This window comes from Centropristis striata, chromosome 17 (genome assembly GCF_030273125.1).
Source record: "Centropristis striata isolate RG_2023a ecotype Rhode Island chromosome 17, C.striata_1.0, whole genome shotgun sequence".
Classification (NCBI taxonomy): Eukaryota; Metazoa; Chordata; class Actinopteri; order Perciformes; family Serranidae; genus Centropristis; species Centropristis striata.
The window spans coordinates 12,393,272-12,407,514 of record NC_081533.1 but is presented as its reverse complement, the minus strand read 5'-3'; the positions used below and the strand labels follow the sequence as shown (position 1 = coordinate 12,407,514).

Sequence of the window (14,243 nt, the reverse complement as noted above, 5' to 3'; positions counted from 1 at the left end):
CCTTTAATGACACTGATTTCTACAACTGAATGCTGCAAAAAGCAGAACTGACCAACCTGAGCTTAATGTTTTCCAGATTTTTCAAGAAAAATTGTTTGATTTAGTTTTTTGTTCAGCATGAAAATCTTCCAGTGAAATCAGTTAAAATTGGGGGAAAAGTAAATGAGCTGAGAGCAGCAAAAAAAATACATAAAAACAAAGTAAAATAAACAATACGTGGTTAGACTGCAGAATGACTGCACTGGAAACTATATTTTAATATACAATTTTCACCAAGATTTTTTAATATTAAATTTTAATTAAGGTAGTGCATGTGTTTTTGATAGATGCAGCCCTCTTTTCTTGTCGTGGGTTAATACAATTAATTAAGTGTGTGTGTGTGTGTGTGTGTGTGTGTGTGACAGGGTGAGCCTGGCTTTGGCCTCCCTGGCCCTCCAGGTTTACCAGGAGTACCTGGAGCTAAAGGTTTCTACGGACCAAAGGGAGATCCCGGTTTTCCTGGCGGCCCAGGTACACCTGGACGATCTGGATTTGATGGCGCTCCGGGAACTAAAGGTATCCTAAAGGTCTTGTTACTGATTCGCCTTTAAACACGGTGCATTTACGTATCGACCCAAAAACTGACTCTCTCTTCCGTCACTGTGCAGGTGAGCCCGGTATACCTGGCAGACCTGGAGCTCCTGGCCTCCCTGGAAACCAAGTCAGCGGCTCACTGGGGCCACCAGGCCCTCCTGGACCCCCCGGACCGATGGGACCACCAGGTGAGATACAAAAGGCTGTTTTTTTCCTGTATACTGTCTTATATTCATTGTCTTGCAGAGTACAGGTCTTACAAAAAAACTGTGAAATTTAATTTGTTTTTCATTTTGTATTCATGTATTTTTTTTGATCTGTTTACGTAAGGGTTGTACCGAATATCATTTTTTTCTATCAAGGGTTTCAAATAAAGGTTCTGTCGTCATACTTTATTTTTATTTGTAGTATTTATGTGTATATATATATTTATATATATATATATATATACTTATATACTTTTAATATAATAATAATATAGAATAGTTTAATATGTACTTATTGTTTTTAATATATATTTTTATTTTTTTTATGTTCAGAATAAATAAATATTGTTTTTACATTTTTTATTATAATTTTTTAATTAAATTAGTGTGTGTGTAATGTTCATTCTACAGTTGTTGTTGGTATAAAAGTGACGATGAAGCATCAAGCAAATGCAAAAAAATTATAGCTTTTTTTTTGTTGTGAGTTTAGATTTTTCATTATTTTGATTACATTGTTATAAATTTAATTCATGGGGCTGTTAGACAATAATTAAAGTCTGTAAATATACAGGGGTGCATAGCAAACAGTTTCTTGACTGCAGTGAAAATGTTGTTTTCGAAGGCCAAACGCACCAAATATGGAATAAAGTGGCATATTTTATTAGATAAAAACATGTTTTGAATTTTGAAAGTTATTATAGCTACCGTTTTTTTTAAATACATTTTTCATTTTGAACTCCAACAACACTCTGAGTTATTGGAAAACGTTGGTTTACGTGAGTCAGGAACAATCCTACACAGAGACAACTGGAATCTAATTCTACAAATAAGTATAATACTACTAATAATAATAGATCATTGTAATGTTTATCTGCAACTTTCTTGTTAGAACAGATGGAAAAACTTTAAAATGCTGCACAGAATTCTGATGTTGATGTATAATGAAGCTTTGAACTATTCGGTACAGCCCTAAAAAGAACAATAGTAAGACTTAGCTTGCTTTTCACTGTAATTGTGTGTTTTTACATGTTTGCCATGTTGAAATATGAATCAGTCTGTTTGTAAAGTCACCCAGGACTGTGCATGACCACCCACTTGTTAAGGTGTCTGGATGTTGTAATGGTACAGGGGTTCAAACTATAAACTGCACCAGACTTGAGTTTTCAGGTTTGTCCTGTTGATGAAAAAAAAACACAGTCACCCGTTTGGGTGTGTTGGTGATCAGGGTGAATGTTTGTGTCAGGGATGGAAACCGACTGGATGGAAACCAAACTTTGGTCTGGGGAACTTTTCCCTCGCATCTTCACCTTTTCATTGCTTTCATCCAAGCGCCTCTTCTTTGTTCACATCACAGCTCTCTCACTCTTTCTCGGCTGCACCACCACCACCACCACCAGCTGCACAGCTTCTGTATCTCAGATCACTACACACGAGTCAGGCCTGGCCAGTTTAACATCACTCAAGGCTCTTTTCTCCGCGAGCACACCAGTCGTAAACTAACCTCACAGAGCTCCAGCTCGCCGTTATTTAACATCACACCACTCCTCCTTTCAAATGCACACAAACTAACACAAACCCCACAACATGTTCGAATACTCTGATCACGCATCGGCTGCTGCTGACCGTGCATATTCAGTGTATTCGTGAAAAAAAAAATTGAAGTTTTAATGCATATAATGCATTATATACTTTGTTCTCCTCGTCTCATCTTTGGCTTAATGCGACGCTCCGCCCTCTGCGCTTTGACACACGCCCCTCCCTTACCTGCGACCCTTTGATGCCAAGGCGAGAAAGGTATTGTAACCCAGTACTGGTGCTGGCTGGCACCCACGTGACGATGAACTTTGTGCTTTAAAACAGTGATTCTCAACTAGGGGATCCCAAAAGTGGGTCGAGGATGTGTGCGTTGTAAAAAAAAAAATGGTTATGAAAAAGTCTACTAAACAACATTTCTGATGCTGTGCTTTTACTTTGAAGGACATTATACAGTGCTACTGTATAGCCTATTCCTTCAAAATAAAATAAAGTTCAGCAAGCATCCCTTTTAATTTATCTAAAGAAAACTAAAAGTCTGTATTTATATTTCAGTATATATATAAAATGTTTATTCTTGAATCTTCATAAGGATCAACAGTTAAAAAAGGTATACGTACCTGTAATTCGAGATAAGAATGCCTTTTTATTTCATATTCCATACGGCTACATTTTGATTCTTGGAACTTGGTAAACCCATTCTTAAGTCTGCTTTACGCACAAGTTGCACTTTTGTTTTGCGCTTTTTTATTTTTATTTCATGTTTTGAAGCGTGCATTAAGGCATTGTGTACTGCTCCAGTTTTCTTGCAAAATAAATTTGGAATTTTCTGAAATTTTGGTCACGACCAGTTGTGAACCACTGCTTTAAAATGCACAGTAAAGTTCTCATTTGAGGTGTTGAGACTTTTTATTTTGTGTGTATATAATTTGTTTTTTAATAATTTTAACAAACAAAAAAAAACTGCATTGAACATGTGTCTTTACTGTTTTTAATGACATTAAAAAACAAGATATAATAATTTTGTTGTGGGCTCATCAGTGGAGGGCTACAGCCCAGCGATAAATCTTTCCTGTATCCAGATGCTGAAGTCTTGATCTGATCTTTACAGGATTCCCTGGATCAAATGGTGGGAAGGGAGACCCCGGCACTCCGGGTCTAGACATCCCAGGTTTGCCAGGAGACAGAGGATCTCCCGGTTTCCCAGGTTCCCCAGGACCAGTGGGAACTCCAGGACCTCCTGGAGGGCCTGGTCGGGATGGCCTGCCTGGACTGCCAGGTAAAATATGAAGCTTACTGCTTAAAATGGGACAATGGTGCATCATTGTGTATTTTAGTGTTAATCTGATCATAATTTACAAAATTATATTTGATACAGCTTCATGCTGAATCAAAGAAGACTTGAAAAAAAGCATTTTAGACCTTAAAGTAATTTGGTTATTGAGGTAATAAATCAAGTGAGATGAAGTTTCCTCAGGCTTTTATAAACTTCTTATTGCAACCATTGGAGTCTCCCCTGCTGGTCATTGAAAAGAATGCAGGTTTACGGCACTTAATAGCTGCAGAAGTGTTAATGATGGACGATGTGATTGAATGTTTTTATTTGTATTTCTATGTGCTCTAACTTGTCTCACCTGTAACGTCTGACTGGCTGCAGGTTCCAAAGGAGACATGGGTCCCATGGGATCTCCAGGACCTTCAGGAGGACCAGGCGGACCAGGAGGGCCCGGCGGTCCTGGACAGAAAGGTAGTCACTCTTGCATACATGAGGCAGACTTGTTGGAGGTAGGATGATGTGGATGGAGGGCAAAACAAGACAAACAATACAAAAAAATTATGCACGAATAGAATTAAAGCTGGAAACGCTCACACACAGTATGTTCCAAGTGAAAAAGTTGCAGAGAATGTCAACGTTTCCATAATAATTTATTTCTCAGCCTCTGTAGCAGATAGAGACATGAAATAAAAGAAACATTTAAAAGTTTAACCATTGGCTTTAGCTGTAGAGAATGTTCTATGTCCTAAAGTTTATTAACAAGTGAAAAAAATCTGTAGTCAGCATCATCAAAAAAGGAAGAATTATCAAATTTCTCAGCCTCTGTATCACATAGAGACTGAAGTGCATTAACATGTTTTAACAAGAACAAAAATAATGAACGTCGTTTTAAAAAAAAAGACGAGATCATCCACATCAAGCGTACTTCTCTCCTGGTCTTAAAGGTATATACACGTAAAAGTTACATCCGGTCTAATTGGGTTAATACAAGAAACAGCATCTTTAATTAATATATGCTGACACAAGTTTTTGACATTTGTAAGCACAGGTTTAGAGTCCGAAATCCAACGAGAAAGCATATAAAAAACATTGTATCTTAAAGGATTTCTTATGTTTTTATAGAAGTAAATGTCTGTTGTGATGCTCCCGTTATTAAATAGAAACTCAACAGCGTTTACAGAGAATAAGACTGCTAAACTTCTCTGATTCTCCTCTCCAGGTGAATCTGGATTCCCAGGCAGAGACGGATCACCTGGCGGTCCCGGTGGTAAAGGAGAGAGAGGCGACCCCGGCCTCCAGGGACCCCCAGGATCCAGCCCGCCATCATCAACCATAAAGGGAGCCAAAGGAGACCCTGGATTACCAGGTACGTTAAAAAAACGTCTTCACTGCACACAGAGCATATTCATTTATTGCTCACTGTATTCTTAAACGCAGGTTGTATTTTTCTGCAGGTGGACCAGGTATTCCAGGTCAGAAAGGAATCTCTGGTCTTCCTGGTGACCCCGGGCTGCCAGGAGGAGATGGACGCCCTGGACTCCCTGGACCACCAGGTATCTGCTTACCTTCCAACATATAGACCCCATGCAGGGTTTCCACGGGTCATTAAAAAGTGTGAATTTTAGCCCTTAAAATGTCTTTAAGGTGAGACACGACAGGCAAAAATGTGTCTTTTTCATGCACTAGTCATTTTGAGGTTTTGGGCTATCTTCTTTCAGAATAGTGGGAAGGAAAAATCCAAAACAAACATTTAGGTGAATATTTTACTATATTTGATCCACCATCGAGGTGGTGCCAAGTTCTAAGTATCTAGGTGTATACCTGGATAATAAGTTGGACTGGTACCCAAACACAGACGCTCTCTACAAAACAGGGCAGAGCCACCTCTTTTTCTTCTTGAAGCTCAGATCTCTGGACATCTGTAGTAAGATGCTGCAGATGTTTTATCAGTCTGTGGTGGTAGTGTGTTGTTTTATGCTGCAGTCTGCTGGGGAGGCAGCATCACACACAGAGATGAAGGCGGTTGGACAGACTGGTCTAAAGAGCTGGTTCTGTGGTTGGAGCCAGGTTGGACACACTGGAGGTGGTGGAGAGATGAACTGTTAAGATGTTGGAGGCCATCCTTAAATACTCGGATCATCCGCTACACAAAACCTTTATGGACCAAAAAAACAGCAATGGACGGCTCCTCTCTCTCTGTTGCAGGGCGGAGGGATACAAAAGATCCCTCGCTCCTACAGCCATCAGGCTGTCTCATTCTAATACAAATTACAATTGATTTGATTTGCACTTGTAGATTTCTCCTAAATTCACTAAAAGTTAGCATTCTGTTGCTTCGTGTAGTACCGCAAACGTAATCTAAATCTCATCATCACAGGCATCGATAGAAAGCTCCCACTCTGCTGCACAATATTATGTGTTTAACCTGTACTATATTGTTGTTGCTGTGAATTAGAGTCAAAACTTGCTCTTCAAATAGTCATTTCCATCAAGACTATATAAAAACCTTTAAAGGTCGTTTTCTCAAAATTAGTTTTTTCTCTTGGATCTCAACTTCAGCTCTACTTAGCGACACCAAATTTACTAGTTTTATTCCCAACCATATTCTGAAGGTTTTTATAGAGGGGTTTGTTTATATATTATGTCACATTTTGTCCATAAAAACATGACGAAAATTTATTTTTTTAAATGTTTTTTGTCAGTATTTTCAGATTTATGAAATGCAAAAAGGAGATATCTCAAAATCAAAGTTTTTTTTTTTTTAAAGAAGGAGGTTAATATATCAACAAAATTAAATTATAACTTCATACGCAAATTTGCCAAATCCAATGTTCAGATTTATGTCCTGGAAATATATGCAAATGTATGCATATTTAATGAGCTAACACCTCATTTGCATATCTAAATATCAGTTTCATAAAACTTGCAATGCAAAAAATATTGTCTTAATGTAAATAACAAACTGGGGAAGTCTCATGGTGATATACCTATAAATTAAAAAAATTACCCTATCCACCTGTAGTGTCTCTAATAAGTCTCACTTTTAGATGTGTTTTGGGAAAAAATATGCATTGATCACGCTGTAACAAAACTGCAAAACGTAATGAGCTGTTTCCACTATGCTGCAGGTCCCAAGGGAGACCCTGGCATCCCAGGAGGCTCAGGTGGTCCAGGAGGTCCAGGAGCCAAAGGCGGTATGGGAGAAATGGGATTTCCAGGTGGGTTTGAACGTCCCATAAGTCTCTATCAAGTCTTGTTGACATACTGAAAGCTGTTTCCAAAATCAGGATTAGATGTTAAAATAGTTGCATGAAAGTCATGTTTTCACCTTTATTATTTTAGATCTTGCAGCCATAATTATGAAATATATTTAATGATATGAACAAATGTGTTTATTTTGGATATAACTTTTGACTTTTACTCAACCAAAGTGACTAAAACAACCTTTCTTAAATGGAACACAGGTCCATCAGGGCAGAAGGGTCTACCAGGTTCTGCAGGTAGGCCTGGAACCCCAGGACAGCCAGGTGGACCTGGTTTCCCTGGAGCCAAAGGTGAACCAGGCTCTGCTGGAGTTGGACCACCAGGACTATCCGGACAAAAGGTACAACACTCGACCAGTGAAATGTTCTACTTCTGAAAAACTTAAAAAAAAAACTTCTATATTTACGCCTCCATTGTTTTTAACCTCTCTCATAGGGTGAACCCGGTCAGCCAGGGTTCCCAGGAAGTTCAGGACTTAAAGGAACTCCAGGATCACCCGGTCTTCCAGGTTTACCAGGAGGGCCAGGTGCCAAAGGTGACCCCGGACTCCCAGGATTCCAAGGTGAGTGAAAAATACAACATTTCCCTCAAAATGTAGTGGAATAGAAGTATAAAGTTAAAATGTTCAGTACAAGTTCAGTACTTGACTGAATGTACTTGGTTACATTCCACCACTGATCGGAGGATGAATTATTGCTTCTCTGCACAATCTACATCCTGTGAATCAAACCCTGACTGATGCATCACCCTTGTTTTCTGCTGTCAGGGTCTCCTGGTATCCCCGGTCCTAAGGGTCTTGACGGTGGGCCCGGTGCCCCAGGTCTCACTGGAGCTCCCGGTAGACCAGGAGAGTCTGGCCGACCAGGAGGGCCAGGGCTGTCAGGAGAGAAGGGTCAGGCAGGTCGGGACGGGATCCCAGGACCGGCTGGAATCAAAGGAGACCCAGGTAAGTCAAAAATGACTTGCCTCTGAATTCAAAATCCCCATTTTTTAAATTCATGTATTTGATTCACTTCTGATTCATGTTTGCTCCAGGGCTTCCTGGGTACGGTGGACCCGGTGCTCCTGGAATTCCAGGGCTTCCAGGTGAGTGATCCTCCACATGTTACAGTTTTGTTTGTTGACATTATTGTCCCTGCACTGATATCTCTACTTTTATCTCTCACTAAGGTTCAAAGGGAGACCCAGGTCTTCCCGGCCCATCCGGCAGTCCCGGTTTCCCCGGTACTAAAGGAGAGGCTGGTTTCCCCGGTTCCCCTGGTGCTCCAGGAAACAGTGGCCCTCCTGGACCTGTAGGACAGGCTCTGCAGGGGCCCAAAGGAATCCAAGGACCCCCCGGACAACCAGGAAGAGGAGGTAAAGCAGTTGGATTTATTATTTGTCACCACATGTGCTGCCAGAATTTGCTGCCTGGTTTTCTGATAGAAGTTGTCAGATCAAGATTGAGTGGTGGTTTGTTTTACTCACCTACAGTAACATGTGGGTGGTTTATTGTGTAGGACATTCTAATTTAAGAACCATACTGATGTTTTGCATATTTTATCTCATTAACTGCAAATCATAAATACTATCTTTAAATTGCCACTAAACCTGCACAAACAGAACAAGAAACAATGTCAATTCTTAACCGTGCTGCCAAGCAAATGAGATAATATGGGATGCAATAGCGTCTTTAGAGAATTTGTGGTAACTGAACAGCACTGAAAAACCTGGATATTGAACCCCAAATAGGGTTTGTTCTTGTCACATTGAAATTCCTTCCCTGAAAATTAGATCTTGTTTTGTTGTTTTTTTGCCAACTGTGCTCTTGGCCCAAAGGCAACATTTATCCTTTGCCACATGGACAATTGAAAATAACGAATTATACTCTGCTGTGAAACTTTATGCTTGTCTTTGTGCTGCAAAATCATTAGTGCAATGTAAAAAGCAGCGGCCCAGAGCAGATAGTGGTTGCAGGTGATGCCCATTTTAAATGCTGTTTTGTAAATTTGGCCTTTAGAATTCTTAATTGTTCCCTGTCTTAGGTTACCTATTGCAAGACAGTTTCAACTATAGAAAGCTGTTTTGTTTTTGATTTTTGTCATGCAATAATGAACTTAAAGTGAAAGGCTGCCTGTGCAGTAGAAAATAAAATATGCAGTTTGTAAAGCTTGTAAAAAAACCCAGTAAAATCTGGCAGCAAAAGACACACTTACCATCAAATAACAGTAAACACCTGTAAGTTATTTTAAATGTAATTTATTTAAAAATACAGATAATATACATTAAATATCTGAATTTATTTATTTATTTATTTATTTATTTTAACTCTAAAATGACGATGCTGCGGGCCTGTTTACTGTTTTTTTACGATTTTTTTAAATCTTTTTTTTTTAATAAAAAAATGCAGCTTGTACACTATAAAGAAATAAATAAAAAAATCTTACCAAACACTTGCCATCAAATAACAGTAAGATATTTTTACAGAAAATATACATTAAATATCTGTAAGTTTTGAAAAGTGTTCGCCCACTTTTGCTATTGGCTTTTTTTTTTTTACATTAAATAATACAAAAAAAAAAAAAGGAACTTGCCTTAATTTTTACATTTAGCAAAAAAAATGTTATGCATTAAAAAAACAACTAAAATATCCCATTATATTTATTTACAGATTTTTGATAATTTTTGTTATAAAAGTAATTCACTTTTTCATGGAATTTGCACTTAATGTAGAAAAAAAATCCTTTAACAAATACATAACCTACAAACCAGCAATATCAGATGCTGTACTAAATTTGCAGTACAAAATTATATACTCAATTAAAGACAGCTGAGGTCATTCTGTGGAACCTAACCAGTGAAAACCAGACAGCAAACGGCAGAAACCTGCACCTTAAATGTGAATGCTTTCATCTCCATGTCAGCTGATTTGCATGGGATGTTGTCGCACCAATCGCCACTATCACCGGCGTCAGAGCCGCGTCACTGTTTGAGCACCGCCTGTCCAGTCATTACCAACAGCACTGAGCACGGATGATAAAATCCCTTTTCACCAGGACGTGTCGGGGTGCTCCTTGTGCACCAATCACTGTTTGTCTCCGGGGTTTGACCCCAAACTGAGCATGGCACTTTGTTGTCTCAACATCATCCAGTTATTATTGTCTTTCATCCACCAATCCATCCGTCCTCGTGTCCTCCTCACCCCCTTGCCCTCTCCTCCTGATCCCACAACGGGGGCAGCTGTAACCTATCCATTTCTCCACAGCCCTGAAGCACTGTATGTGTATGTGTGTGTGTGTGTGTGTGTACTCGTGTGTGTCCGGTGTTCGATCATCATCAGAGAAATGTTGGTGTGAAACAGCGGAGCCTGAAAACAAACTCAACAAAACTCTCACCGACTCGGTTTTCTTCACTTAATTTAATGGGATTCTGTTACAGTTTTGCTAATTACAGTTAAAGCTCCTGAATAGCTGATGAATACAACATATGAATAAATAAATACAATACTGAAACAATCAAACTATTTATTATTCAACCCTGAAAAACTGAGTTAATCTACAACCCGATTGTTGTGCACATGTTTTCAGAAAAGCAAAGCAAGTGATAAAAAAAAACATAGAAATCTCTTTAAGAAAAATAACAAAAACTTGCTCTAAGTAAGAAGATTTTCATTATTTTACTAATTTAATTAAATTTTTTGTAATATTATTATTCATTTTTTTTGCTTTTTTGAAGATTTAACTTCTTATGTGTTCAGTATTGAGATTGCTATTTTCTCAGCTATTTTATTATTATTTTAAAAATAAAATAAAAATAAATGATTTTTTTGTCTTTTTTTTACTTTTTTATTTATGTTATCTATTTTTGGTTTCATTATTTGTGTATTTAATTTATTTTTAATGTATTATGACTAGTAGTTGTAATAATAAAAAAATGTATTTATTTTTGATTGTATTTTTTACTTATTTATTTTTTATTTATTATCAGTTTTACTATCTCACTATGTATGGAGGCATGTGCCTCATGTGCATTTAATTGGTATTTAAAAGATCAGAAACTGAACTGCTGATCCATTTATGTCCTCAGTAAACTAAACTATGAAAAAAATAATTGAAGCTTTCAAGGGCCTTTAACCAAAATATTGACAATGAAGGGTAATAATATTGGTGCTGATATAGCTTCTCTGGGTATCTGAAAGAGTCGAGTTGAGAGTGTTGGGGTTTGCTTCAGGCTTTGTTGTCTCGTTTTTTGTCCCACCAATCAGTCATCTGCATGGACACTGTTTGTCCCAACACAAACTGAGAGCAAACCCAACACAATGCTGGAGAAGTGGACAGAACCTGACCAACATAATGAAAAATAATGTGAAAAGAAAATGAATTGTAAATATCACTGCTATTCTGAGAAAACAGAGTTAAGGAGAAAAAACAACCTGTTTTCAGCTTCATCACAAAGCATTTTATATTGAATCCAGTGGGCTTTTAAATGGTTTATTAAGCCTAATAAGAAGGAGACATTTCTCAGTATTCTGCTAAATAAAGACTTGATTTTAGTTTATGAATACATATTTTAAAAAATGAAAATAATTTACTCTAAATTAAATTAACAATTTAATTTCTTATATATATCTTATGTGTATATTAGAAAATATGGAAATAAAAAATGGGTATGCATAATAAGTTTGAGCTTCAGCCTTCTCAGGCAATATATTTTGTTTTCCTTATAATTTAATGCATTTTTAATGCCTAAAACAATACACAAATTATAGCATGCATAGCGCTCTTTTTTATGTAGAGACTTGTTTTTTATGCTTAAATCATAAGATTTCTGTTATGTCATAGTAGTTGAGCCTTTAAAATATGAATTTAAAAAAGAATACAAATACAGAAATAAATAGAAAATAAAGAAAAAGTTAAAGAAAAAAATTGGTTAAAATTATATATGAACATTGTCTCCCAGATTCATATGTAGAGCAAATCAGACATTTAACACAATAAAAGCCCCAACAGTAGAATCTAGAGCTTCATAATAAAGTGTCCTTTTTCAAAATAAAAGTCATCACTGACCACACACCAGCACTGTGTTCGGCGAGTTATTTTCTGGGTGTCAGGTTGACAAAATGAAGCGATGACATGTTATTTGTTACCCTGTGTTTCCTGTGGCTCGGCCCCACCCACTGCGGTGCGGCCCCGCCTCCTCATGTGATGACACGTACACCCGGCCGCTGCAGGTCCCGCAGGTCAGATGAACGTCATCCAGGCGTCCGTGCACGTTCCTTACAGTTTAACCCCACTCTCTGATCTAAGGGGAACATTTCCACACATGCATTTTCTCTTTTTTCTGACTTCTTCTAATAACTGTCTTCTTTTACTTTCTCTGCACACTGATGGTAGAATAACCCACCTTTAACAAGTAAGCACCTCTTCAAAAAGAAATTGTTTCATAATGAATAAAAATCTAAATAACGCACAGTAGCACAATTAGCATGATCACTTTTAGGTCCTGTCAAATAAAAACAATCACATATTTATTATGCATATATCATCATGAAGTTTGTGCACAAAAACACACCTTAATATAACTAACTCACCTGAACTGTAATTCTGTTGGATTTTACTGAAATTGTTTGTACATAAGCACGATTACAATTTAAACATACTGGAGATAAAATGTTTTTGTTTTAGCAGCCAGCAGCGTCTCCTTAATCCCCACATATCCCCTCAACTCACTGTTAATATAAGAGTTTCTGCTGAACGTCACATGGTAGAAAAACAGCACTAAAGAACATTATCTAGTAATAACAACAATAATAATAACTTCAATTTATATAGCGCCTTTCAAGAAAACCAAGGACGCTTAAATAAGAAAAGATATTAGTATTAGTAGTTAGTAGTTAGGAAAGATAAGATTAGTAGTAGTTAGTAGTAAGTAAATATAATATTAGTAGTAGTTTGCAGTAAGTAAAGATAAAAGTAGTAGTTAGTAGTAAATAAAGATAAGATTAGTAGTAGTTATTGTAGTAAGTAAAGATTATATTAGTAGTAGTTAGTAGTAAGTAAAGATAATATTAGTAGTCGTTAGTAGTAAGTAAAGAAAATTTTAGTAGTAGTTACTTGTCAGTAAAGATAATTGTAGTAGTAGTTAGCAGTATGTAAAGATAATATTTGTAGTCGTTAGTTGTCAGTAAAGATAATTGTAGTAGTAGTTAGCAGTATGTAAAGATAATATTTGTAGTCGTTAGTTGTCAGTAAAGATAATATTAGTAGTAGTTAGTAGTATGTAAAGATAATAGTAGTAGTAGTTAGTAGTATGTAAATGTAAGATAAGTATTAGTTAGTAGTAAGTAAATATAAGATTAGTAGTAGTTAGTAGTATGTAAAGATAATAGTAGTAGTAGTTAGTAGTATGTAAATGTAAGATAAGTAGTAGTTAGTAGTAAGTAAAGATAAGATTAGTAGTAGTTAGTAGTACGTAAAGATAAGATTAGTAGAAATTAGTAGTAAGTAAAGATAAGATTCCTTCATTTGTCCCACAGCACATGAACCATTAAAGAAAAAAATATTTTCATAATTACTAATGCTGTTAATTTAGGACAGCTGTGGCATAAACCGCTGTATATCCTGCGTCCCTATTATTATTATTATTATTGTTTTTAATTATTATTATTATCATTATTATAATTGTTGAGCTGTAGATTCAACTTGATTTAGATTGGCTGCCACCGTTATGAAAAGTTTTAAATGTTGGTTACAAATATAACATATAAGAAGTAAACAAGCAACTAGTTTTATATTTTTATACTAAATATAATTGACCTTATCTCCAGTTTTACTCGGCCGATCATCATCAAACAAAAACTGGCATGGAGTTTAACGCCAGAACTTTAGAGGGAAGCTGACGGCAGAGAAACTCGCTGCTTCGTTTTTATGTTGTGATGTCATGAAGAAGTCGTGCCCTGACGATTTTCGTAAACTCCAGAGGGTTAATCCATCTGATAAAACATTTTCAAAACACAAACTTCACGGTGGAACGAGAGGAAAAGTCAGTGGGAAGCCTAATCCCAGAACATAAACCAGTAATTTTCACTCTTTAATATTTAGTTATTCTACCATGTGACCCTCAAACTGAAACAGCAGCTCAGTTTTAAAGAATAAATCCAGCTGCATATAAATCCGTTAATAGCTCAAAGACAGAATATGTCTGACTGTGTGTCTTTACTGATGCTTGCTTCTGTCTAAACCTGCTCCTCTGTTTGTTTTTTTGCCCTGTGCCGTCAACATCGGCTCCGCTTTACCCGGGAATTCTGGGAAACCTAGGTCCTCCAGGTTAGACTCCAGCGGTTTGATGGTTTTTCACTCATGCTGTGTTTTAATGTTCTTTTTTTCAGCAGAGGGTTGAGCTCAATTCACTTC

At 37.0% G+C, this 14,243-nt stretch overlaps 1 protein-coding gene across 1 annotated transcript in view; it reads left to right on the top strand.

The window, feature by feature from the left end:
* The window catches only part of col4a5 (collagen, type IV, alpha 5 (Alport syndrome)), a 73,431-nt gene that overhangs the window by 49,282 nt on the left and 9,906 nt on the right, over positions 1-14,243 (top strand). Inside the window, exons 28-39 of the mRNA XM_059355403.1 lie at positions 405-555; positions 648-761; positions 3,424-3,591; positions 3,970-4,059; positions 4,808-4,954; positions 5,043-5,141; positions 6,717-6,806; positions 7,053-7,192; positions 7,288-7,414; positions 7,619-7,798; positions 7,888-7,938; positions 8,023-8,208. Coding sequence (XP_059211386.1) covers positions 405-555; positions 648-761; positions 3,424-3,591; positions 3,970-4,059; positions 4,808-4,954; positions 5,043-5,141; positions 6,717-6,806; positions 7,053-7,192; positions 7,288-7,414; positions 7,619-7,798; positions 7,888-7,938; positions 8,023-8,208 — 1,543 coding nt within the window. The remainder of the gene's footprint in view (positions 1-404; positions 556-647; positions 762-3,423; positions 3,592-3,969; positions 4,060-4,807; positions 4,955-5,042; positions 5,142-6,716; positions 6,807-7,052; positions 7,193-7,287; positions 7,415-7,618; positions 7,799-7,887; positions 7,939-8,022; positions 8,209-14,243) is intronic.